Source organism: Podarcis vaucheri (genome assembly GCF_965113315.1).
Source record: "Podarcis vaucheri genome assembly, chromosome: 16".
Classification (NCBI taxonomy): Eukaryota; Metazoa; Chordata; class Lepidosauria; order Squamata; family Lacertidae; genus Podarcis; species Podarcis vaucheri.
The window spans coordinates 36,160,958-36,184,945 of NC_138754.1; the positions used below are offsets into that span (position 1 = coordinate 36,160,958).

Here is a 23,988-nt window from a genome sequence, read left to right on the forward strand (position 1 = left end):
TGGTGAATACAGGGCAAAATGGAGATCAGCACCTTCTTACATCCCTAACGAGAAATAGTTGTGTGTGTGGAGCCTCTGGCCTCCCATGCGTTTTCTCTGTCTGTGGGAAGTAAAACATTCCAGGCCCATTTGCCAGAACAAATTATCGAGATAATAACATTTTATACAGCTAATGGCCCATAAATTATGGCCTCTTGGGATTTGGTATCACAGTTAGAAATATTGCACTTCCCTGAGGATGATTGCTTCACACAACCCAGTTAGCCACCCAAGTGAAGAGTATGGTAACTTCTCTACAGGCTCCTGGTCAGCGTTCTTGCTGTGCTGAGCTATAAGTGCCCCATCCTCTGCCTCCATCCGCCAGAACCTCTGCTGATGTCTTAATTGTCTTGCTGCTAACATTTGCTTCCACTTAGTCCCAAAATAGGGATACTCCCTCTGGCAGGTGATTTGTCCACCTTTGGTCCCACCCTGCACTGAGCTCTCACCTGTGGCTCAGGTACAGGTAAAGGTAAAGGTACCCCTGACTATTAGGTCCAGTCGTGGACGACTCTGGGGTTGCTGCGTTCATCTCGCTTTATTGGCCGAGGGAGCCGGCGTTTGTCTGCAGACAGTTTCCAGGTCATGTGGCCAGCATGACTAAACCACTTCTGGCAAACCAGAGCAGCGCACGGAAATGCCGTTTACCTTCCCGCCAGAGCGGTACCTATTTATCTACTTGCACTTTGAACTGCTAGGTTGGCAGGAGCAGGGACCGAGCAATGGGAGCTCACCCCATTGCGGGGATTCGAACCGCTGACCTTCTGATCGGCAAGTCCTAGGCTCTGTGGTTTAACCCACAGCGCCACCCGCGTCCCCCTGTGGCTCAGAGAAGCAGCCAAAACCACCAGAATGCCTATATTATGCAAATCCAATTGGAAAAAAATACATAAATGTAGTAGACAGTATAGTAACAATTGCAAAGTTATTTACTAGAAACTACTTCTCAAAAATTAGATATTAAAAAGTAGCTTTTCAGTTGATCGCCAAGTCCAGTGTGTACATAATACAAATCCTATTTTTTCAGTGCTGTAGTACATTCTTTTCTAATTTCTTCATCTTCTCTTGTATTACAGCACTGACAAAATAGGATTTGCATTTTGTACATACTGGACTTGGTGATCAACTGAAAAGCTACTTTTTAATATCTAATTTTTGAGAAGTAGTTTCTAGTAAATAACTTTGCAATTGTAACTATACGGCCCATTACGTTTATGTGGGTTTTTCTCAATCAGAGATGCTGCAAGCATGCGACAGAAGCCCCACCCCAGGAAATGGCTTCATCTGGCCGGCTAAACCAGGTAAGAGGAGCTAGTGGGTCTCAAACACTCAGTGAGTTAGGCACTTCCCCTGCATGCAAAGACAGGCTCCAGCAAATTGAGCGGATGAGACCAATAGTTTAATGAAGACCATTTCTGCATGCGCTGCATTGAGAAGTGAGGGGCAGATGGAGCTTGTCAACCTGGGAAGATAGCTCATCTAGGAGTAGGAAAACACTGATCCTAAGCCTCCACTGCCTGGGAGGGGGGTATCTTTGGAATAAGAAAAAGCTAAGGAGTTAAGTTCTACACAAATCCTGAGTGGAGTCGGTTGGATGGTGCCTAGTACATCTTCTTCTGGCAACCCCTGCCACCAAGCTGGTGCCAAAGGCATTGCTTTCCTTTCCTTTGGACCACATCAGTGTGGCCTAGAGATGGGTCTTGTTGCCTGGGCAGCCAGGACCTCCATACACACTGCCGAGGCTTATCCCCTAGGTGCTGATAACACAGCAGTTTAACTTTACCCCCGGAGGTGCTCTCCAATGTCTCTTGAGACAGACAGGTGCCAACCAGGTCCAAAACTTACTTGCCGCTGAAAGTCACTCATACTCCCAGGAAGTGTTATCTGGGCCCATTTAAGAACACCAGCATGATCATGTGATAGAGCTTTTTCCTGGAGCACAACTCTTTTCAAGGCTGCAAGTGGGGGTTGCACATTTGACTGATCCCCTTGTGGAAAAAGCTCTATGTACTTATATAGGAAGGCAGAAAACTGCAGAACAGCAGGCCAGCCTACCCATCTAGACTAGTGCTGTCTACTCTAACTGGCAGCAACTCGTTAGAGCCTGCGGCAGGTCCCTCCCATCACCTGCCATTTTCTCCTTGATAATGAGGGGTATTTCCAGACTGTCAGTTTTGAATTGTACTTGGAAACGTACTGCTCTGCCTCTGAGCTAGGTCCCTTCCCCACCCAACCTTGCTATGGTATGAGGGAAAGGGGGCTGGGGCTGCCACTCCAGGCATCAATTTTTTTCAGCAGTAATTACCTGAGTTAATGCATTTAGACTGTGCTTATATATATATATAATTGTCTTAAACTGGCTTGGGAAATTCTCAGGTCAGAGCTAGGCTGTCTTTTTGAATGGTATATTGCTCTTAGTTCCCTTTCTTTTAATCTACGGGACATGTCACTGGCGCAATGCAGAAAGTAAATGGATCCGAGTGCTTTATCTGCTTTAGTGGTGTAAAAATTAGCCAAGTGCGTATGGGAAAGGCGGAGGAGGTGGAAGAATGCTATACTTCACTGGCTATTCTAGTATTAGTCTGTCATGCTGTTTGAAGTGCGAACAAGGTATGATCTTTACAAAAGGAGAAGTGAACATTAAACTTGTGGTAGAGGGAGATGATGGCAATACATATGATTTATCTAGGCAAGGGTCCAACAAGCTACTGGGCATACCCAGTGGGAATTATCTGAGTTTGTTTGCATTTGTTAGACACTTCAGAAAACAAATTATCTAGGCGTTGCACAAAATCCACTTGAATCACGATACAATTCTGCTTGTAGGCGATCCACAGTCAGCCTTAAAAGTCCAACCCAGCGCAAGACCCAGACACAAATAGGTTGCACAGGAAAACACAATGCAGATCGCATGAGCTGAAAGCAACCAGCAAAACTATAACAACTAACGCATCTAAAGCAGCCATCCAGATTAGATCCCTATATGCTAAGAATCAGGCTCAATCAGTGAAGATAGCTTTGAGACTCTTTCAAATGAAAGTCCTCCCCCTTCTTTTGGTGGGCATCTTTTTAGGCTCCCGTAGGGACTTTTTGAAATTGGATTCTATCCAAACGCGATTCCTTAGAGCCATCCTTAGGATTCCCCCCTCGGTAGCGGGTGCGGTTATGAGATTAGAGGTCGGCTGGCAAGCTCTACGGCATGTGGCCTTGAAGACGAAGCTCTGGCTATGGCTCAAGCTTTGTTTTAAACCAGTGGGTATTGCCCCCTTGATATTGAGTGACGATTTCCAATCATCGTGGGAAAGGGAGGTCACTAACGAGGTTCAATCCTGCGGATTGTCTCACCTTTACCTTGAGTCTATGATGTACAATCAAGCTAGAGCTGTGATCTCCCGGAGACTGAGTGACATTGCCAGACAAGAGGACATAGCACAGGTAAAACCAGGTATGTTCCTAGGGGACCAGATTTATCGGACCATACCAGCCCCCTACCTTGCAGAAATTCACTATGTGGAATACCGTAGACTTCTTACAGCGGCTAGATTAAATGTCCTTGACTCTGCGATATTGTGGGGAAGGTACAGGGGAGTACCATACGCCCAGAGAACCTGTCATTGTGCCATGGGTGTGGTTGAGTCCACTGAACACATTCTTTTGACTTGCCCTTCTTATGCAGAGCTTAGACAAAATTTTATAGACCCACTCCTATGTCAATCTAGCTTCCTATCCGGAGAAAACCAGGTTTTACACTTGCTGAATAACGTCACTAGAGCTATACCTTCCTTGGTGGCCAAATTTCTTTTTTTAGCTTTTAAGCATCGCAAGACTATAATTGACTGTATTGATATGGGGCTATCTGTTTAGCTCATTTTAGTGTTGGCTAAGTTCTAACATCTTCCTGGAGCTTTTAACTGTGTATTGACAAATGTACTTTTTTCTGACTGATGGTCGAATAAAAGGTTGATGATGATGATGCAGGCACTGAAATTTCCAGTCATGCTACAATCCAACGTAGCATGAAACCCAGGACTCAGCTACACTCAATTATATCATTATAACTGTGTTATAAACATGCGACACCCCATGGCGCTGCTGTTTGTTCCTTCGCCAGTGTGATTTTCCATTATGAGCTTTATAACACGTTTTCCTGTAACATTTTTTTTAATGTGTCTAGATCCAGCAGAAGATGATTCACCCTCTACGAAGCCAGATGAGAACCAAAACCAGCCATCTTTCGAAATCCACACAAATTTTACAATTTAGCCAAGCAAGGCCTACAAAAACAAGCAATGTGCACAAAAACATGCATATGGTAGGCTCACATTTTAGTGAAAACAACTTACAAATCATACATTATATTAGGGGAAACTGCTTTGCACAAATTTGTATTTCAAGAGAAAGTTGCACTAAAACGCTGGCGAATTCTCATGAGGACTTTTCCCAAAAAAATAATAATCTCAAACTGATATGGAAATATGCCGGGATAAATGAAAACCAAGATTGACAGACTTGCCCATTCTTACCAGGGTCCCACTTTTAATATTAGTACTCTTCATTATACACAATCAGCTTGCCTTTTTTTTAATAAGGAACTTACTTTGTTTCTATTGGTCTGATACTTCCGAAGAATTGGTGCATGGTATGGTAGAGAAGTCCCACAATGGTTATCCAAGCTGTAGAGAGAGGGAAAGGGACAGGATGTTTATTGCATGCCAGTGTTGCAGCTTGAGCAAAAAGTGGAGGGTGTGAAAGCCAATTTAAAGTCACATTGTAAACTGGCAACGTAACCTCTTCCATCATTCCTCACTTCTACTCTCATGGGATTCCAACTGTTCACTTAAAGAAAGAAGGAACACGCCTTCCCAGTTCCCGACACACACAGAGAGTTTTAGAAAAGGAACATCAACACAGGACAGTGTAGACTTCTCACCACCTTCATAATGTAATGAAGCTAAACAGCTAAATTATATAAATATTGTCTCTAGTAAAACCTCCTTCGGATGGCTTCGAACTCAAAGGCAAAATGAGTGGCTAATCATTTTGTGGGAAGGATTCATGTGAATACCAGAAATTCAGGTTTGCCCGATTGAAGTGCTCTGGGATGTGTGCCCAACCAAGCTCTACTTATAGTAGACCCATTCAGATTGATGGACTTAAGTTGATCAGTTCCATTAATTTCACAGGAACTACTATGATTAACTTTGGGATTGGAAGCAACTTCAGGATCATAGAATTGTAGAGTTGGAAGGGACCTCTAGGGTTATCAAGTCCAACCCCTGCAATGCAATAATCTCAATTAGATCATACATGACAGATGGCCATCCAACTTCTGCTTTAAAAGGAAGGAGAATCCACCACCTTCCGAATGAAGTCTGTTCCACTGTCAAACAGCTTGTACCATTCTTCTTAATATTTAGTTGGAATCTCCTTTAATGTAATTTGAAGCCATTGGTTCAGGCCCTGCCCTGTGGAGCAGCAGAAACAAGCATGCTCCATCTTCCGTGTGACAGCCTTTTACATACAGTGGTACCTTGTTTTACGAACAGGGCTGTCTTAAGCATATGCAGTGCTGGGGTGCAAAGATCTGCACAGTTCCTCCCCCGGTTGCCCAGTCCCAGGTGCGCAGGAGGGCAGAGGCAGCCGGCCACCTCAGCATCTTGCTGGCTCGGTCGCCCCCGAACTCGCACGCAGAGCCGCCTGCAGCAGAAGAGCCAGTCACAGCGCTCCGGCCAATGGGCAGGCTCTTCCCCGACTCAACTCTCAGGCCCCAGACTCTCGGCCTGGCGCCCCTGAGAGCCCAGCACCCAGGTGTCTCGCACCCCTAGCGCCTATGGGTAAGACGGCCCTGTTTATGAACTTAATCCATCCCGGAAGTCCATTCTTAAACCAAAGCATTTGTAAACCAAGGCATGCTTTCCCATAGCAGCAGGGGACTCGATTTACAAATGGAACACACTCAACAGGAAGTGGAACATGTTCTGCTTCCAAGGCAAAGTTCACAAACCAAAACACCTACTTCCAGGTTTGCAGCATTCTTAATCCAAATTGTTCATAAACTAAGCTTTTCTTAAACCAAGGTACCACTGTATTTGAAGATGGCTATCAGATCTTCTCTCTATTTCCTCTTTACCAGGCTAAACTTCCTCAACCGATCTTCTTAAGGCTTGGTTTCCAGACCCTTGATCACCTTGGTCACCCTCCTCTGCATATCTTCCAGACCATCCAGATCCTTCTTAAACTGTAGTACCCAGAACTGGACACAGTATTTCAGGTGAGGTCTGACCAAGACAGAATGGAGTGATGCTATTACATTCCTTGATCCGGGTTTACATCCCTTAATATGGACCTCCTATCATCCTACTGCAACAAATGCATTTTTATTTAGACTTTTAGGAAAGCAACAGGGAAATGCACCAAAGTGTATGCAAAGAACAAATAATTAAGGCGAAGGTGTATAAACAGTGTACAAGCAAATCAGAATGAATGATCATTGTCATATAACCTCCCTGCAAATGAATCAAAACAAATGCTCGATAGAGGCTGGATAGAGTCTAACCTCTACGTAAGTGTTGTGCAATCAAATCAAGACAAACACTCCGTAAACAGGTCATCTGGAGAACCACAATGCAAAGAGCAGTTCAAACAATCCTTCATAAATAGATTTTAAAATGCACATTCTACCCTGCAAAGTTGTATCTGTTTTATACAAGCCACTTTAGAAGCCATGACTTTGCATCCACCCCCTCCCAAAAATCCTCAGAAATATGATTAGGTGACAGTCTCTAATCTATCCCACAGAACTGTGGTTCCTAGAATTCCACAGAGAGAAAGAACAGCTGCGGAACTAGTTTAAACAACCAAGAGTCTCATGGTATTAAGACTTATTGTGGCTCAATAAATCTATCTTTAAGGTACTCCCAAACTTCTTTTTGCTGCTTTGTTTCTGCGGCAAGGAACCAACGCGATTTGACTGTGCAGTGCAGGTGTGACTGCTAACAATGAACAGCCGTAGCTGCATGTGATTCAGATGAAATAATGTGAAGTTGTAGGAAATATGCTGATGCTCAGACATTGCTGGCTAAAGACTAGATGGCAACGCCTAGATTACATGAGTGACAAAAGAGTATGCAGCAGAGGATTTTGATGTTGTAAGGGTGGTTACTAGAAAAGATCATGGGTGAGGGGCAAGCTGTTCATGTCCTGTATCAACATATGAACCAGAAGCTGGGCTGCGATGACTAGCCCTACCTCTGATATGGCACAAACTGAGTCCACACATGCAACAAAAACATCTGCATGCAGGGAGCTGATTGCACAGAATTCTAGACCATACGGAAGTTTTTGAGCATACAGCTGTACACACAAAAGCTCCCCCTTTCCCTGCACACATTCACTCTGTATTGCATACCTGAAGCCTTGATTGCTGTAACATGCTTTAGGTAGGGCTGCCCTACCTTGGTCTGGAAGCTGCAGAATGCAGCATCCGGATTTCCAGTGTGGTGTAGTGGTTAAGAGCGGTGGACTCATAATCTGGTGAACCAGATTCGCGACTCCACTCCTCCACATGCAGCTTCTTCTACCTTAGGCTAGTCACACTTCTCTGAAGTCTCTCAGCCTCACTCACCTCACAGAGTGTTTGTTGTGGGTGAGGAAGGGAAAGGAGATTGTTGGCCGCTTTGAGACTCCTTAGGGTAGTGATAAGGGATGCGGGTGGCGCTGTGGGTTAAACCACAGAGCCTAGGACTTGCCGATCAAAAGGTCGGTGGTTTGAATCCCCACGATGGGGTGAGCTCCCATTGCTTGGTCCCTGCTCCTGCCAACCTAGCAGTTCAAAAGCACGTCAAAGTGCAAGTAGATAAACAGGTACTGCTCCGGCAGGAAGGTAAACAGCGTTTCCGTGCGCTGCTCCGGTTTCACCAGAAGTGGCTTAGTCCTGCTGGCCACATGACCCGGAAGCTGTACGCCAGCTCCCTCGGCCAGTAAAGCGAGATGAGCGGCGCAACCCCAGAGTCGGCCACGACTGGACCTAATGGTCAGGGGTCCCTTTACCTTTACCTAGGTTAGTGATAAAGCGGGATATCAAATCCAAACTCCTCCTCCTCCTCCTCCTCTTCTTCTTCTTCTTCTCAAAGGAATGGATTGCTGTCCCCATTGAACTCTGCCGCTGAAAGAGCTGCCTCCATCACCAATTTGCTACCAGGCCAGGTTCAGGTCTTTGTGTTAAATTCGCAAAGCCCTCAACAACTTGGACCTTGATCGCCAAGGTCTTATGATGGGGCACTGTTTGAAGTTCCTCATTCAGCTGACATTCAGTCAGAGTTTACCAAGTGTGGCAAGTCCTGGCTCTGCTTGGAAGGAGTAATCTCTGATCGCTTTCAGATTTCTTCAGAAAACTGCTTTATTCAGGATGCACTCCTTTTGAACCTGGGATTCTCCACCCAATAGCTTTTGCAGATGTGTTTGATGCCTTTATTGTTTTCTCCACAGCATTGTACTTTTTAATATTACACATAATGCCTTGCAATATTTTTATATGAAAGTGTGGTTTATAGATCTTTAAATAAATAAATAGTTGGATGTCAGAGGGTGAAGCCACTTGGAATGTGCAACGTTAAGGGACGAAAAGTCTTGAACTTAACGTAATTTATAGCAGTGGGTAACATTCTGGTTCTGGGTTTTGGTTTTGCTCTCTGCCTGATCCTTATGGCACTTGATCTCCAGATTCATAAATGGGTGTTTGGGTTGTGTTTGGTACTTTTGCTTCCTTTCTGGGTTTTGCATCTGGTATTTATGGAAATTGTGTGCAAATTTCTGGCCTCTAAAAGCTTTTTTTATATATATAAAAAAATGAACACTATTCTGTGTTCTTTGAATTACTCTCTTCGGAGTACTTTCCCCTTTACGACCAACATGTGGAAGCCCTTTGAATCCGGCAGGAGCTAGAGAGGAGAGTCAAGATGCCTTTATTGTTTTTGGCCCAAGGACTAACCAAAGTTTGGCTTGATGTTCTTGCCTCCCTCCTAAATACCTATCTGCATCTCAGTCTTCCTGCCTGCATCTCTCACCTCCAACTTAGCAAGTGCAGAGAAGCCCGATTAAGGCTGCAGTTTTATTGCATGCGCTGTGTGTGTGTGGTTGGTGTTCATGACCTCTGTGACTGCCACAAGGCCCTGCATGGTTATAGCATTACAAACCTTTTTGGCCGCGGTTGCTAGGTGACAGTTCCAGCAGAGCAAAGAACCTTCTTTAAAGTTAAGCAGGTGAGGCAAGGGTCAAGTAAATTTCAGTCTGATTGGCTAGAGGTTCCAGCCAGTTGGATAGTGAATGGCCAGCTGGGGATCATTTGTCAGTGAGAACAGAATCATAGAATTGTAGAGTAGGAAGAGAACCCAAATGTCATCTAGTCCGACCCCCTGAAATGCAGGAATCTCATCTAGCTCATACAGGACAGATGGCCATCCAACTGATGCTTTAAAAATCTCCAGTGAAGGAGAGTCCATCACCTCTTGAGACAGTCTGTTCCACTGTCAAACAGCTCTTACTGTTAGCAAGTTCTTCCTGATGTTTAGTTGGACTCTCCTTCCCCATAACTTGAATCCACTGGTTTCCATCCCACCCTCCATCCTCCGTGTGGCAGCCTTTAGATATTTGAAGATGGCCTTCACATCTCCTCTTCTCCAAGCTAAACATACCTAGCTCCCTCAGCCGTTCCTCGTAAGGCTTGCATTCCAGACCCTTTATCATCTTGGTTGCCCTCCTCTGCACACATTCCAGCTTGTCAATATCTTTATTACATTGTGGCACCCAGGACTGGACACAATACTCCAAGTGGGGTCTGACCAAGGCAGAATACAGCAGCACTCCATACAGGCTGCCACTCGCGCGCGGTGGCTGTACAGGCTGCCGCACAAGCCCATATGGTCACCGTGCGAGAGGCACCCTGTATGGACGCCCATATGGACGGTGCGAGAGAGCAGCAGCCCATAAGAACGCTGCTCGAGTGGCGCCCATATGGACTGCGTGCGCCCTCGGCCGCTCTACAGCTGGGGGGAGGCAGGGGCCATCTTGTCACACACACCCCTAAAGTGGCACCCGGGGCGGACTGCCCCCTCCACCACCCCCCTTCTTACACCCCTGCTTGCACCCCTGAACTGTGCCATCTGGTCATTATAGGAACAACTGTTTAGAAATTGGTGTCTGCCTTTTCATTTTTATTTCCTCTTCCCTCCCTGTGCTTTTACCCTTTTGTATCATGTTCTTCTAAGATTGTACGCCTGCAGGCAAGGACTGTCCCTGTATATAAGCTGCTCAGAGAGCCTTCGGGGTTGAAGAGCGGGGTACAAATACTCCAATGAACAGATAAATAAAATTACTACGAAGTTTTGAAGCATTCCGATGGCAACAAAAAGTTTAAAGAAATGAAGGCATGTGCACTTGCAGTGCAGACAAGGGAGGCTGAGGGAGCAGGAATCCCTGACACACACCTGCCTAGGAGTCAGCCCAAGAGAAGACAGTGGGGGTTTTATTCCAAGTAAAAATGCATGGGTAGGGTTGCACTGTAAGCCTACAATCGCAAACACGCTTAGTAGGACAGGGATGGGTAACTGATGGGTCTCTTTCCCATTGATTCTGGTGCCAGCTGGACCTCAATAATAGCATGTAAAACCAGAGTAAGCTTCTTGTTGTTGTTGTTGTTTAGTCGTTTAGTCGTGTCCGACTCTTCATGACCCCATGGACCAGAGCACGCCAGGCACTCCTGTCTTCCACTGCCTCCCACAGTTTGGTCAAACTCATGCTGGTAGCTTCAAGAACACTATCCAACCATCTCATCCTCTGTTGTCCCCTTCTCCTTGTGCCCTCCATCTTTCCCAACATCAGGGTCTTTTCCAGGGAGTCTTCTCTTCTCATGAGGTGGCCAAAGTCTTGGAGCCTCAGCTTCACGATCTGTCCTTCCAGTGAGCACTCCGGGCTGATTTCCTTCAGAATGGATACGTTTGATCTTCTTGCAGTCCATGGGACTCTCAAGAGTCTCCTCCAGCACCATAATTCAAAAGCATCAATTCTTCGGCGATCAGCCTTCTTTATGGTCCAGCTCTCACTTCCATACATCACTACTGGGAAAACCATAGCTTTTACTATATGGACCTTTGTTGGCAAGGTGATGTCTCTACTTTTTAAGATGCTGTCTACGTTTGTCATTGCTTTTCTCCCAAGAAGCAGGCGTCTTTTAATTTTGTGACTGTCACCATCTGCAGTGATCATGGAGCCCAAGAAAGTAAAATCTCTTACTGCCTCCATTTCTTCCCCTTCTATTTGCCAGGAGGTGATGGGACCAGTGGCCATGATCTTCGTTTTTTTGATGTTGATCTTCAGACCATATTTTGCGCTCTCCTCTTTCACCCTCAATAAAAGGTTCTTTAATTCCTCCTCACTTTCTGCCACCAAGGTTGTGTTATCTGCATATCTGAGGTTGTTACTCTGAGGAACAACCTCAGAGTAAGCTTAAAACTCTGCATCTCCCTGACAAAGCACAGCATTCTCTCTTAACCATTTTCTTCTTTTGCCCATTTCTACAGATAGAAACTGTGCAGTTGTCTATTGCACCTCCCGTCTCCCCCAGCTAGCATGGCTACCGGTCAGGAGCAATGAGAGCTGTGTTCCAACAACACCTGGAGGGAAACCTCAGCTTCTCTGGGTTAGAAGATTGCAGAACTCATCACTGCAGTAGGCAGTTTACACATTCAATTAACGGAGAGTGATAACCCTTCCCCGTCATAAATCCTTCATAAAGCAGTAGATCTTACCTTTGTTCTGAAATGCTTCTCCAGGGATAGAAATATAACTCTGCCCTTCCAATGGGAAACGGTAGTGGGGCACGCTCAGGTGTAGAGGAGGCAGCTTGACCAAAGAGTAATCTGTGTAATAATGCAAGCACATGCAAAAACAATAATAAGGGGGAGGGGGGCAACACAAACAGTACCTCAGGTTAAGAACTTTGCTTCAGGATGAGAAATCCACTCCACTTCCCCGTGGGGAGGAGTTGTAGTGGACCGCGTGGCCACCCACCCCCTTCCAGGGGTGGGGGACTTAGTCCCCCATTGCCTGGGGGGTTCCGGCCATATCAGAGCCTGGTCGGGACCATTTAAACAGAGGCGTGAGCCGGAGGGCTTCCTCTTTGGCTCACTTCCTCAATCACCCGCCCTCCCTCCCTATTTTGCAGGTTTTAGGCACTGGCCTTGCTATGGACCTTGGTTGGTCACCGTTGAGGAGCCTGGTAGGAATTTTTCCACTTGGCAAATTGGCACTGGCCATGTGGCTTCCGCCTACCTCGTAGCAATCATCACAACTTTGTTAGGGTTGCGGTTAGGCATTGTTTGACCTTGTGATGGGGGAGGGGAGGTGTGGCCATCACCTGCCCCTCCAAGCTTAAGGGTATTCCATTAAAGGAATCCGGGGGTGTTGATCTTGTCCAAAGCCCAGGTCGGGGGCTAGGGCCATGACACGACCGCGACAGGAACACCAGGGGGAGCTCGAGTTGGTACGCATTGAGAGGGCTCTCCCTTCCGGTGGTTTACCCTTACCAGACTTCCTGAGCACTGGGCAGGAGTCAGATATAGTTAGGTCCATTCAATACCTAAGCCAATAGTGCTCACATTCTGTAATCAATAAAGTTGTGGCCAAAATTTGGCCAATAACATTAACCTAATATCTGTGTCCTTGTGTGTGTTATTTCTCAACAAGGGGGTGGCTTCGGGGTCTTGACACACAACAGAAATCATGCGGTGGTGGCAGGAGGCCTCATTAGCTAAAGTAGTACCTCAGGTTAAGAACAGTTTCGGGTTAAGAACGGACCTCCAGAACGAATTATGTTCTTAACCCGAGGTACCACTGTAGCTTCTTTTGTCCTTCCTGAATCCTCCAGCACATAATTTCATTACATACAGTGGTGCCTTGCAAGATGAAATTAATTCGTTCCACGAGTTTTTTTGTCTAGCGAATTTTTCATCTTGCGAAGCACGGTGTCGGAAAAGTTTTGGAAAAGCTTCAAAAATCACCAAAAATCTCAAAAAAGGCTACCACACCACGTTCTATGAGTTGCTCCTCGAAGTCAAGTCACAACTGTATTAACGGTGTTAAGAAAAAGGAAACAAACTTGCAAGACGTTTTCGTCTTGCGAAGCAAGCCCATAGGGAAATTCGTCTTGCGAAGCAGCTCAAAAACCGCAAAACCCTTTCGTCTAGCGAGTTTTTCGTCTCGCGAGGCATTCGTCTTGTGGGGCACCACTGTATCCCCTGAGTTCTAGTATTGTCTCATGTAATACTAGAGGTCTGTGCACCAGCCCTTCCCGGAGGCAATAATATAACATCCCACACAGCTACCCCATCCAAGAAAGATGTGTGTGCTAGAAACTAGTTTTTCCATGGTGGCAGAATTGGAGCTGCCTTAGCCTAGGATATTTTTAAGCATGGGTCTAAAATATTGTGGACCAATGTATGTAGGCCACCAACTAATCACTGCAATAACCCATGTGAAACATAGAATCATTAGAAACCCACTTTTGGAGACCTGCAACCGAATCAAAAGCCATTGGTTAATATTCTTCCTTCCCTCCAATCCACTGTATAAATTCTTTTGTGATGGATGCAGTCTCCCCCCAGCCCTGATTAAAAGAGGGGAGGAAGCCTTCCTGTTCCTTGTCACCAAGTGAGAAGCTGCAGACACAGACATGTCATATTGCAATTATCCAGATTCTGGTTTCAGAACAGGTGTCTGTACGTGTGCCAGATAAGCCTCACCTGCCACGGATGATGTGCCTTCGACTGTTATGGCTGATGGGCTTCCTCCAAGATTGCGGCCCACATGAAGCATCACACTGTCAATTGTGTCAACTAAGTCTTGAGCGATGGGTACAGTCTGAGAAGCAAACCAAAAAAGAGCCACGGTCATGATTGTGTGGAGGAGCAAAGGGAACCTTATGTCGAATGTGGGACTGAGAGAGCAAGAACTCCTTGTTGAAGATAGGGCTGCACATAGCCTACCATAATCTGGGGTGCTGATCTGTTGCCCCTGGCCGCAGTGTTGCATGAGCTCACAGTGCCCAGTGCTGGCATGCATGCAATGGAGGGGTGCATGTACTGGGGAATGAGGGCACAGAGGGTGAAGGAGCCCACAGTGGGACCCCAGTGCTCACCACCAACACTGCCAGAGTGACCCCGCACTGCATCAGAGCCAAGCAGGGCTGCGCTGTGCCACCTGCCCACCCACACAGGTAGCAGCCAGGCCAGTTGATGCGGCACTTGGCAGGGGCAAACCAGCATGGTCTATTCAGGTGCTCCTCCAAGTGTTGGTTCCTCTGGTGCCAGGGGAGGAGTACTGGGCCAGGCTAGGCTAGGGGCACCTGCATGGGGGCGCATGCTTAGTGCCCCCTCAAAAATCCGTGACTGGGGTCGCAACCCCTCTGGCACTCCCATGATAGGACCCTGGCACCTGATTGGGCCAATCTGATCCAGGACCACCTAGGGGCCACCCACCCTGGATCCACCCCCAATTCAATTCAGGGTTTGGAATGTTTGGTGATGATGGTGATGATTTAAGCCTAATTCGTGAATTAACTAATTAAAAAAAGATACGGATCAGAGCATAGGAATCAACTTCTAGGGGCCAAGATCATACGTGTGGAGGAAAAACTGTAGCAGGGTTTCCAAAAATACACCAGAGGCCATATTTCATCCAGCAGAGGTTTACTTGTGCTGAAGGCAAATGTAGCTTAATGGTGACAAATCCAATACATTCAGGATTGCACAGTCCATAAAAAATCTAGTTGCAGCACTTACAAAACTTATAAACGTATAACAAGACTAAACAGTAAGCATACTATGTACAGAAGAGCACACCAGAAGGAAGAGAGATTGAAAGAGAAAGAAAGTAAAACCCAGGCTCCTACTGACCTATATTTACAGCCAGCATGACCTTAATTGAAAGAGATAAGAGAACTAGTTCAAACCAGCTTCCCAGAAGGTATAACCCAAACAATCATGAAGCTTCTGCCTGCTTCTCTCACACAGAGAAGCTTCTAGTAGCTTCTAGAATCCTCTTGCATTAATCAGAATAGGAAAGATCTCCACACATTAGATTGATACTTTCTGAACTGACACCCTTCACTGCCCCGCCCCCAATATTTGAGCCCCCAATAATGGGAATTGCCATTCAAATTGTGTGTGTGTGTTACATCATGTGATCAGTTATGTGGGGTGGGGCTTGTTGAGAATTTCCATTTCACCATAAGGAGCAGACATGGGATTGTTACAAGTCACATGTCTGTTTACATACCAGCACAGCTTGCTGGGAACTTCCATTGTGTGCATACCTTTTGCTTCTCTCTGTCTCTCTCTGAGAAGACAAAGAGAGAGACGACATGTTTCTTTGTCCTGATTTATGATTAATAAATCCGTAGTTGTAGTATGTTTCCACAAGCCTCACGCCTATTCTGCGTGCGCAGTTTGTGTGCGCAGTTCGCTCGGCTGATATAGCGTGCCCTGGCTTTGAAGCCTGGGTCGCTGATTTACATCGGAGCAAAGGCCGATGGGTCTTTGATGGGTCTTCACAGCAGGATGGCTGTGACCCTCTGCATGCCAACAGGGCTTACCTGAGACCCCCCCCAAAAAAAAAAATATTTTATTCAAGTTGGCACCCTTGGATCAGAAATAGACTAGTCCATCTGCCCCTAGTGTGCATGGGTCATCACAGATCAAACACCAGCAAGCAAAGTTCCATATCACCTGCAACCATAGGCGCCGACTCCATGGGGCTTGAGGGGGCTTGAGCCCCCTCAAAAAAAATTTGGGGGGGGCTCAGCCCCCCCAATAATCTCGGGCGCCGCCGCCGTCCCCCGCCTCCTCCCCACCTGCTCCCTCGCCAGCCAGCCAGCAGCGCGCCCAAGCCGGAGAGCCCCGGCCGTCCCCCGCGAGATTAGGGAATCCCCGGGGGCGGGGGCTCCTGCCTCTAGCCCCAGGTTTCCCGCATATCAGCTGTTCCGGAGCTGATAAATAGGCAGCAGCACGCTCTCCCCTATTTGCTCACGAGGGGGCGGTGCCACTTTATTTGCATATTCATGAGCTTATTTGCATATTCATGAGCTTATTTGCATTTCACGAGCTTTCCCGGCCCCCCCAATATTTTTTATAAGTCCGCGTCCCTGCCTGCAACACTAAGCATGTAGTGCAAATCCCATGGACAAAGGAAAAAGCAGAATGGGAGAGGAAGTTTGGAGAAGAAATATGTAGACAGGTGAGCCAATGAAGCATCCCTTCCCTTTTACCACATCACAATTTTATATATATATATATATATATATATATATATATATATATATATATATTTTAGGGGAAGAAAAGTGGCAAGTTGGTTGCAGGCTTTCAGTTCATGTGTAGCAAGGCATTACCTGTGACATTTCATTCCAGCCGTGAAACGCAAGCACACCTTCCACAGTTTTAAAGAAGACCTGCAAACAAATAAACCCCAGGTCATTTCGTTACAATATCAAAAACCCTCTGCCTCCATCTCCTCCAACCCCCAGGAAATAGCATTTGAGTCAGGGCACCCCAGGGCATATTCACTCTAAAATAATAGACACAAATCCATGCATGTCACAGACAACCACTTGTGCTCATTAAATATTGTACAATAATATTTTAAAGCAGAAGGGTATTTATGGACACTAACAGGACAATGAAACTCCAATTACATTAGCATCCATTTATCCCCCTGTTCAAGATATTAAAACCAATGTGCAAAAGCAAAACGTTTGAAACTGACTAAACCTTGGAGGGGTTAAGGCAGCAGAGGGGAAATGCTTGTAGAATATATATATATATTCTTGTGTGTGAGTGAATATCAGTTGCCAGACAGAATCTTTAGAACAGGGGGTATCTACAGAAATTGTTTCAATAGAAGATGAAAGGGACCCATCTCTGCAACAATTTATCACAGTTTCCTTCTCCCATTTCAACGCTGCATTAATTCAGTTGGTTTATACATTTCCACTGCAGAACATGTTTTCATTAGCTGTAGCTCAGCGGTAGAGTAGGTGTCTTGGACTAGAAGTTGGAAGGGGGAAAGCAGAGTAGCAGACAAAAGTGATGGTTCAACATGTTTGGGTCACCACTGGTATCTCTCCAAGGAAATTCAGAGATTCAACTTTTAATAATAATAAATTTTTATTTGTACCCTGCCCTTCCTGGTTCAGGAAACCGGGCTCAGGGTGGCTAACAACAAATTTAAAACATTTAATCAATTTAGGGGGGGGGGATCCATCCAATAAACATTAGATGATCACTAGGGCTAGCTGGCTAAATTAGTCCCACTTGGGCCAGCGAGGAGACCAGGGGAGAACCAGCTGTGGGATCCCAGAGCGGGCAATCTTCACAAAAAGGGGAGGGTGAGAGAAGGAATGGGAACAAAAGATCAAGCCAGGTTCAAATTGAAAGCCAGGCGGAATAGTTCTGTCTTACAAGCCCTGTGGAAGGAAGTTAAATCCTGCAGGGCCCTAGTCTCATGGGACAGAGCATTCCACCAGGTCGGAGCCATCACTGAGAAGGCCCTGGCCCTGGTGGAGGATAGTCTGACTTCCTTAGGGCCCGGGACCTCTAAACTATGGTTATTCATGGACCTTAAGGTCCTCTGCAGGGCATACCAGGAGAGGTGGTCCCATAAGTACAAGGGCCCTAAGCCACAAAGGGCTTTAAAGGTCAAAACCAGCACCTTAAACCTGACCTGATACTCCAGTGGGAGCCAGTGCAGCTGGAAACGCACTGAGTGAATATGCTCCCATGGCAGAGACCCCGTGAGGAGCCTTGCTGCAGCATTCTGCATCAGCTGGAGTTTCTGGGACAGTTTCAAGGGCAGCCCTGCGTAAAGCAAATTACAGTACTCAAGCCTGGAGGTGACCGTCGCATGGATCACTGTGGCCAGGTAGGGACGGGAAAGGTAAGGGAGGTACTGCCTCTTCTTTTCCCACTTCCAATTCCTTTTTGGAATTCCTGTTTTTGTTACAAATGCTTTGCATGCCGAAGGTCCCAGGTTCAAGCCCTAGCATCTCCAGTTAGGGCTGTTCCCTGTCTCAGATCCTGGAGAGCGGCTGCCAGTCAGTGTAGGCAGTACTGAGCTAGATGGACCAATTAATCTGTCTCAATCTAAGGCAGCTTCCTCTGTCCCTAACCTACTCTAAGGGCTGCAAAGGTAAAGGTAAAGGATAAAGGGACCCCTGACCATTAGGTCCAGTTGTGACTGACTCTGGGGTTGCGGTGCTCATCTCGCTTTATTGGCCAAGGAAGCCGCCGTACAGCTTTCGGGTCATGTGGCAAGCATGACTAAGCCGCTTCTGGCGAACCAGAGCAGCGCACAGAAACGCCATTTACCTTCCCGCCGGAGCAGTACCTATTTATCTACTTGCACTTTGTGCTTTCGAACTGCTAGGTTGGCAGGAGCAGGGACTGAGCAACGGGAGCTCACCCCGTCGCGGGGATTCGAACCACCGACCTTCTGATCGGCAAGCCCTAGGCTCTGTGGTTTAACCCACAGCGCCACCCGCATCCCAAATGTATGCATAATTCCTGGGAGTGCGCTCCATAGAACGCAATAGGTATTACTTCTCAGCACATATGTGTAGGATTAAGAGAGGGTCTGTTGCTGTAAGTGTTTTGCATTAACAATGTCTGCAGCCAGCAGCAAGTTTTCAATAAAGATTTTATGTGTTCTTGTACCAGAGCTGCTGTCATTTTTTAAACAGTATTACAAGGAGATAACAAATATAGATTTGGTTTCCTGCAAAAGTATTTAATGCTCCACCTCACCAAAAAAATACAGTAACCAAAGGGCAGTCCCACCACATATGCATATAAACACTTTATGTGATTACTGTATTTTTCCATGTATTAGACAATATTTTTTCCTTAGAAATAATAGGCAAAAATTGCAGGTCATCTTATACATGGATAGCAGTGGGGGGACGGGCGATTGGTGGCAGCAGCCAGCAGAAGATTGTCAGCAGCAATTGGGTGTGTAATTGGTTGCTGCAACAAGGCCTGCTGCCGATTGGCCGTGGCTTCGGCAATTGGGTGGGCTATTTACGGCAGCATCAAGGCGTGCATGCAATCAGCTATGTTGCATTGAGTGTGCAGGTGATCTTTTGACGGTGATACAGAAGGGGGGGGCATGTCTTCTTCACCTCCTTCTTCGCTACAATATATCCATTTATTTCCAATTCTCAATGTCAAAAGGGACTAAAATCTATAAAATTCATAGAAAATCAACGTGCCAATTTGCTCAGTTTCTCTAGGACTCCATGACACCTCCCCTGTCCTCCATAATCCCTCAAGCAAGGTGTCAAGACCCTAATCCTGTCAAATCACTCTGCCAAGCCTTTCCTCCAGGCAATGCCAGGTGGCAGACTATGCATACATGGACCATTGTCTTCTCATCAGGTACTCAGGATGTGCTTATCTGCGCATATCTCCAGCTCTGCATAATCCCCCCTCCCTCCTCCGTATGTTAATCCTGTGTGACCCAACCTCTTCTTAATGTATTCATGATGTAACTAGGATGTATTTTGCACTGTATTCTGGGACATGGAGGGAAGTTTCAAAAGTTCATGTCACCCCTTTCTCGCTGTTCAGTCTCGTCTTGAACCTGTTGCGCAATAAACTTGGATCTTCTCCAGTTTGCTCCTGTCTCCGGCTGAGCTCATTTTCTTCCGCAGGGACCCGCGGACCTAGTCCGACGAGCTGGGTGGCAGAGTAGCCCCGCACCCAGATTTTACCGTAACAGCAGTGAGCGTGCAGACGATTGGTGGCCACAGCAATACATGTGATTTGAAGTGGTGGGCAGGCTGTAGAGTGATTGGCAGCAGTGACCTCCCTCCCCCCCAAAAAAAGAGAAGCTCAACAACTCTGGGGAATTCCCCCCCCCAAAAAAAAATTATTGCAGTCCCAAAAATAGGGGTCGTCTTATACATGGAAAAATACTGTAGTTTTTAAGGACTTTTAGGGTTTTAATGGTGTAATACACCATTTGTGCAAAAGTGTACGTCGAATCTCTGTGATTAAAGGATATATAACCTGCAATCCTTTGTAAACTTGCCTGGGAGCAAGGCCCAGTAAATACAGTGGAACTGCATTCACATGCACACCTACTTCAGAGTAAACCCCATGGGACACAGTAGGACTTGCTTCCAAGCAGACATGCAAAAGACTGCTCCTTAAGTCCCATTCAGTTCAGTGGAACATGCTCCCAAGCAGGGATACAGATAAACCAGATTGGGGCGAGGAGCTTCAGGCCTGGGTGTCAAATGTAGCCCACCAGGCTTCTCTATCTGTTCAAAAATCACCCTACGGTACAGAGGGAATGTAGCCCAAAGGCGCAAACAGATTCCCCACCTCGACAGTAGCTTATCCTTCCCACTGAGAATTTCAGGCACCCAACCCCAGTTCCTATGGGACTCCAGTGAGGTTGACCTGCAGAACCGGCACTGTTAGGAAATCAATATTTTAGTGCAGCACTTTGGAACTCCGTGCCTGTTGACATCAGGCAGACACCTGTATCAGTACTTTTCCACTGCTTAAAATATTTGTATTTAGGCAAACCTGTCTTTTATCGATAATTTTAATGTTCTCTTTTATTTTCTTGTAAATCACTTTGAGGTTTTTACTGCAAAACAACATATAATTTTTGTTTAAAATATCCTGGCATTCCTGACATTTAGAAATTGACATGTGTTTTGAGCTGGCTGTTGATTTTAATTAGTTTTGAACACTTTTTAATATATGTTTCTGTTTTGTCTTGATAACATGAATGTTTTAATCCTCTTTGGTTTTGTAAGCCACTTAAGAGTCTATTTTTTTTTTACAATCAAATGGCATATTGATGTTGTGAAGTGAGCAAGTAATAAATAAAAGTACAGTGGTACCTCAGGATGTGAACGGGATCTGTTCCGGAGCCCCGTTCTCATCCTGAAGCGAATGCAACCTGCGACTGCGTGTACGTGGGTCGCGATTCGCTGCTTCCGTGCATGCACATGACGTCATTTTGAGTGCATGCACAAGTGGTGAAACCTGGAAGTAATGTGTTCCATTACTTCTGGGTCACCGCGGAGTGCAACTCGAAAGCTCTCAACCTGAAGTGTATTCAACTAGAGGTATGACTGTATAAAAGCACCCCTCCTCCTATGTCACAATCTGGCTTTTCCTCCCCATCCCACACAGTGGCTAAAGACACAGAACACGGAAGTCTAGGGTTAGAAAGACCCCAAGGGTCATCTAGTCCAATCCTCTGCAATTCTGGATTCAAAGCTCAATCACATTACATCCATTCCAGCTATATGAGAATACAATTCAATATGTAGACCAAAAAAATGGAAATTGGGGGACTAATAGTCATTTTATTTTCCTTTTTGTCTGAGCAAACAATCTGTGTCTCTGCTACGCATGGGTTTAGCAGGACAATCGCTGTCAAAATCACAGCTGATTACTGTCACAGCCAGAGCTCCAGCCAGCAGCGCTAAAAGGGGAATAATCCGCCCGCTGCTGAAATCAGTGCCAGAGTTTTGTTAGCAGAGAGCAACTTCTCGACTCTGTCAAGCTCAAAATCCTCCAGGCATTGCTGCCTATGGTGCACAAAGCAAAGAGGGAGCGCAGAAGCCCTTTAGCTCAGCTACATAATGGGTCTGGGGCAGAAAAATCCAGGGAAGTCAGCACAAATTCTCTCTGAGCTGTAGGAAGTGCTAAATGGCATGTGAGTAAAGATGGGCAGGGGAGAGAAACTCAATTTTGTTTGCCTTTTAGCAAGATACTACCTGGTTCGCACTTCTCAAACCAATACGGAACATGGTTATCTTTAGGTGTACTTCTAAACTAAATTTAGCTCTCTTTATGTGCTCTTCTCCAAAGTTTGTTCTCCACCCAAACCATGTGCACCAAAATGCATACATCCATAAAAATGAAGCACAAACTAATTATATTAGAGGGAAATACTTGCAAATAAGGGGTACATTGGTCAAACAAGTTTGAGGTACTTGCCACCTTGTCATTTTATCCCCACAACATTGTCTTCAGTGCACAGGAACTGCCTCAGTCCCTATGGCCAACTCTACAGAAGGCCTTATTTGTTTAATAAAGAGATGGAGAATTGAAAGAAATTTACTTCAATAAATTCCTTAACAGGTGAAGGAGATTCACCTCAGTCAATTGGTAAAGTACATCATTAAGTTGAAGAAGTGAAGAAAATTTACCTCAGTAAGGTTGAAGGCCGTATTTGCCGTGAGTGACTCATCGGGTAAGGCACGGGAAATGTTTCCTAAATAGTCCAACATGGTATATGGCCGGTGAAAGTTTCCTCTCTCCTCTGTAAGGTTAATTATTATGGGCTGGTATGCATTTCTGGACAGCTAAAAGGGTGACACAAAAAGCATATATTAGAACTTTCTGCTCCTCATCTCCCTAGGTCACTGAAATGAATGGTTGCTTTTGTTCAGCATAAGACCTTCTGAATGCTACAACCCAGAATGGTTGGAAGTGGTGGATGTCTACTCTAACATCGAAATCTTAGAGAGATAAATTTAGAGAATGGCACATTTCAGCCAGGCCCAAAACACTAATTGGGAATGCTGATTCAGCAGCATGTGATGACTAAGCAACATGAGACATGGGGCATTGCCTAATGGATCCATTGCCAACTAGTATAAAGAGGCATGGTTGACTTCAGTTGGTAGGAATATAAAGCGGTGATGGCTTCTCCCCTGAATGTAATTCTACCTGTATGCTGTGTATACAACAAGACTGCTTTACAATGCTGCAAGACTGCAACTGAATAGAGCCTTAATGGTCAAGGATGATGGTCTACCCAGCCTAGCAATCAGTTTCCAGGAGTGACCAGCCAGATGTCTCCAGGTACTCACAAGTAGTGCATGCAGGTTAAGTTGGCTAACCCTGGGATCCACCACAGGGTATGGAGGCCCCGTTTAGCTACCATGGCTTTCCCCCTAAAAATTATCCATTACATACCACACCACAGAAACACCCTCCAAAACGTTTTGAGGAGCAGTGGTGGAATTTAGTCTGAGCACATGCCGGCACAACGAGAAAAACCTTTCACCGTGGATTTCAGCCTGTTAAATTGCAGCTCACCGCAGTGAAACATTACTGACAACTAGCAAGCAGTAAGTGGGAAAGCTTTTAAGGAAAACAAAACAAAACACACATCAGACACGTTTCACCCATATACTGAGCGAAAATTGCTTTCCTTCCCATTCAGGCTAAACATGCTTGATAACAGCTGCATCAAAATCCCATTAGTTTTTCGTCTTGTTCATTTTGAGACTTGCGGGGTGAAAGCCGAATTCTGATGGAAGGGAAAGCACTCTAGCAACAGACTTACTTGTGCTGGAAGGGAAAGCACTCTAGCAACAGACTTACTTGTGCTGGGAGTTATAAACTGAAAACTTTGCCTCCAACTATTTTATTCCCCATATATATATATATATATATATATATATATATATATATATATATGCTTTCGTAGATTTTCACGGGTACAGGAATGCAGGTTTTGGTGTCTTCGGGTGTCTTCCCATGTAAAAGACACTGGAACAGAGCTGTTCCAGTAACAAGAAGCCGAAAGCACCAGCCTGAAGATGACGAGTGAGACCTCGTCGAAACGTCGCACAGACACCCCGACTCTTACACGGGAAGACACCCGAAGACACCAAAACCTGCATATATATATATATATATATATATATATATATATATATATATATATATGTCATATGTTGCTGGACTAAGTTCTCCATGGAACAGAGATCAATCTCAGATGCAGTGGAAAAAAGAAGCAAATCCTCTTTGTTGGAATGTACTTAACAAAAATATGAACCAGAGGCCTTCTTATTAGAGATAATAT

The 23,988-nt window shown here is 45.7% G+C and overlaps 1 protein-coding gene and 1 long non-coding RNA gene across 5 annotated transcripts in view; one reads left to right on the plus strand and one right to left on the minus strand.

Annotated features, from left to right (window-relative positions):
• Window positions 1–23,988, plus strand: part of LOC309521568 — a 503,597-nt gene that overhangs the window by 326,908 nt on the left and 152,701 nt on the right. The gene's annotated exons all lie outside the window — the stretch shown is intronic.
• The window catches only part of ADGRD1 (adhesion G protein-coupled receptor D1), a 304,658-nt gene that overhangs the window by 238,073 nt on the left and 42,597 nt on the right, over window positions 1–23,988 (minus strand). For all 3 annotated transcript variants that reach the window (XM_082204127.1, XM_082204128.1, XM_082204129.1), the window contains 5 exons: window positions 22,322–22,477; window positions 16,481–16,540; window positions 13,836–13,953; window positions 11,844–11,954; window positions 4,637–4,712 (listed from right to left, as the gene is read on the minus strand). In XM_082204127.1, coding sequence (XP_082060253.1) covers window positions 4,637–4,712; window positions 11,844–11,954; window positions 13,836–13,953; window positions 16,481–16,540; window positions 22,322–22,477 — 521 coding nt within the window. The remainder of the gene's footprint in view (window positions 1–4,636; window positions 4,713–11,843; window positions 11,955–13,835; window positions 13,954–16,480; window positions 16,541–22,321; window positions 22,478–23,988) is intronic.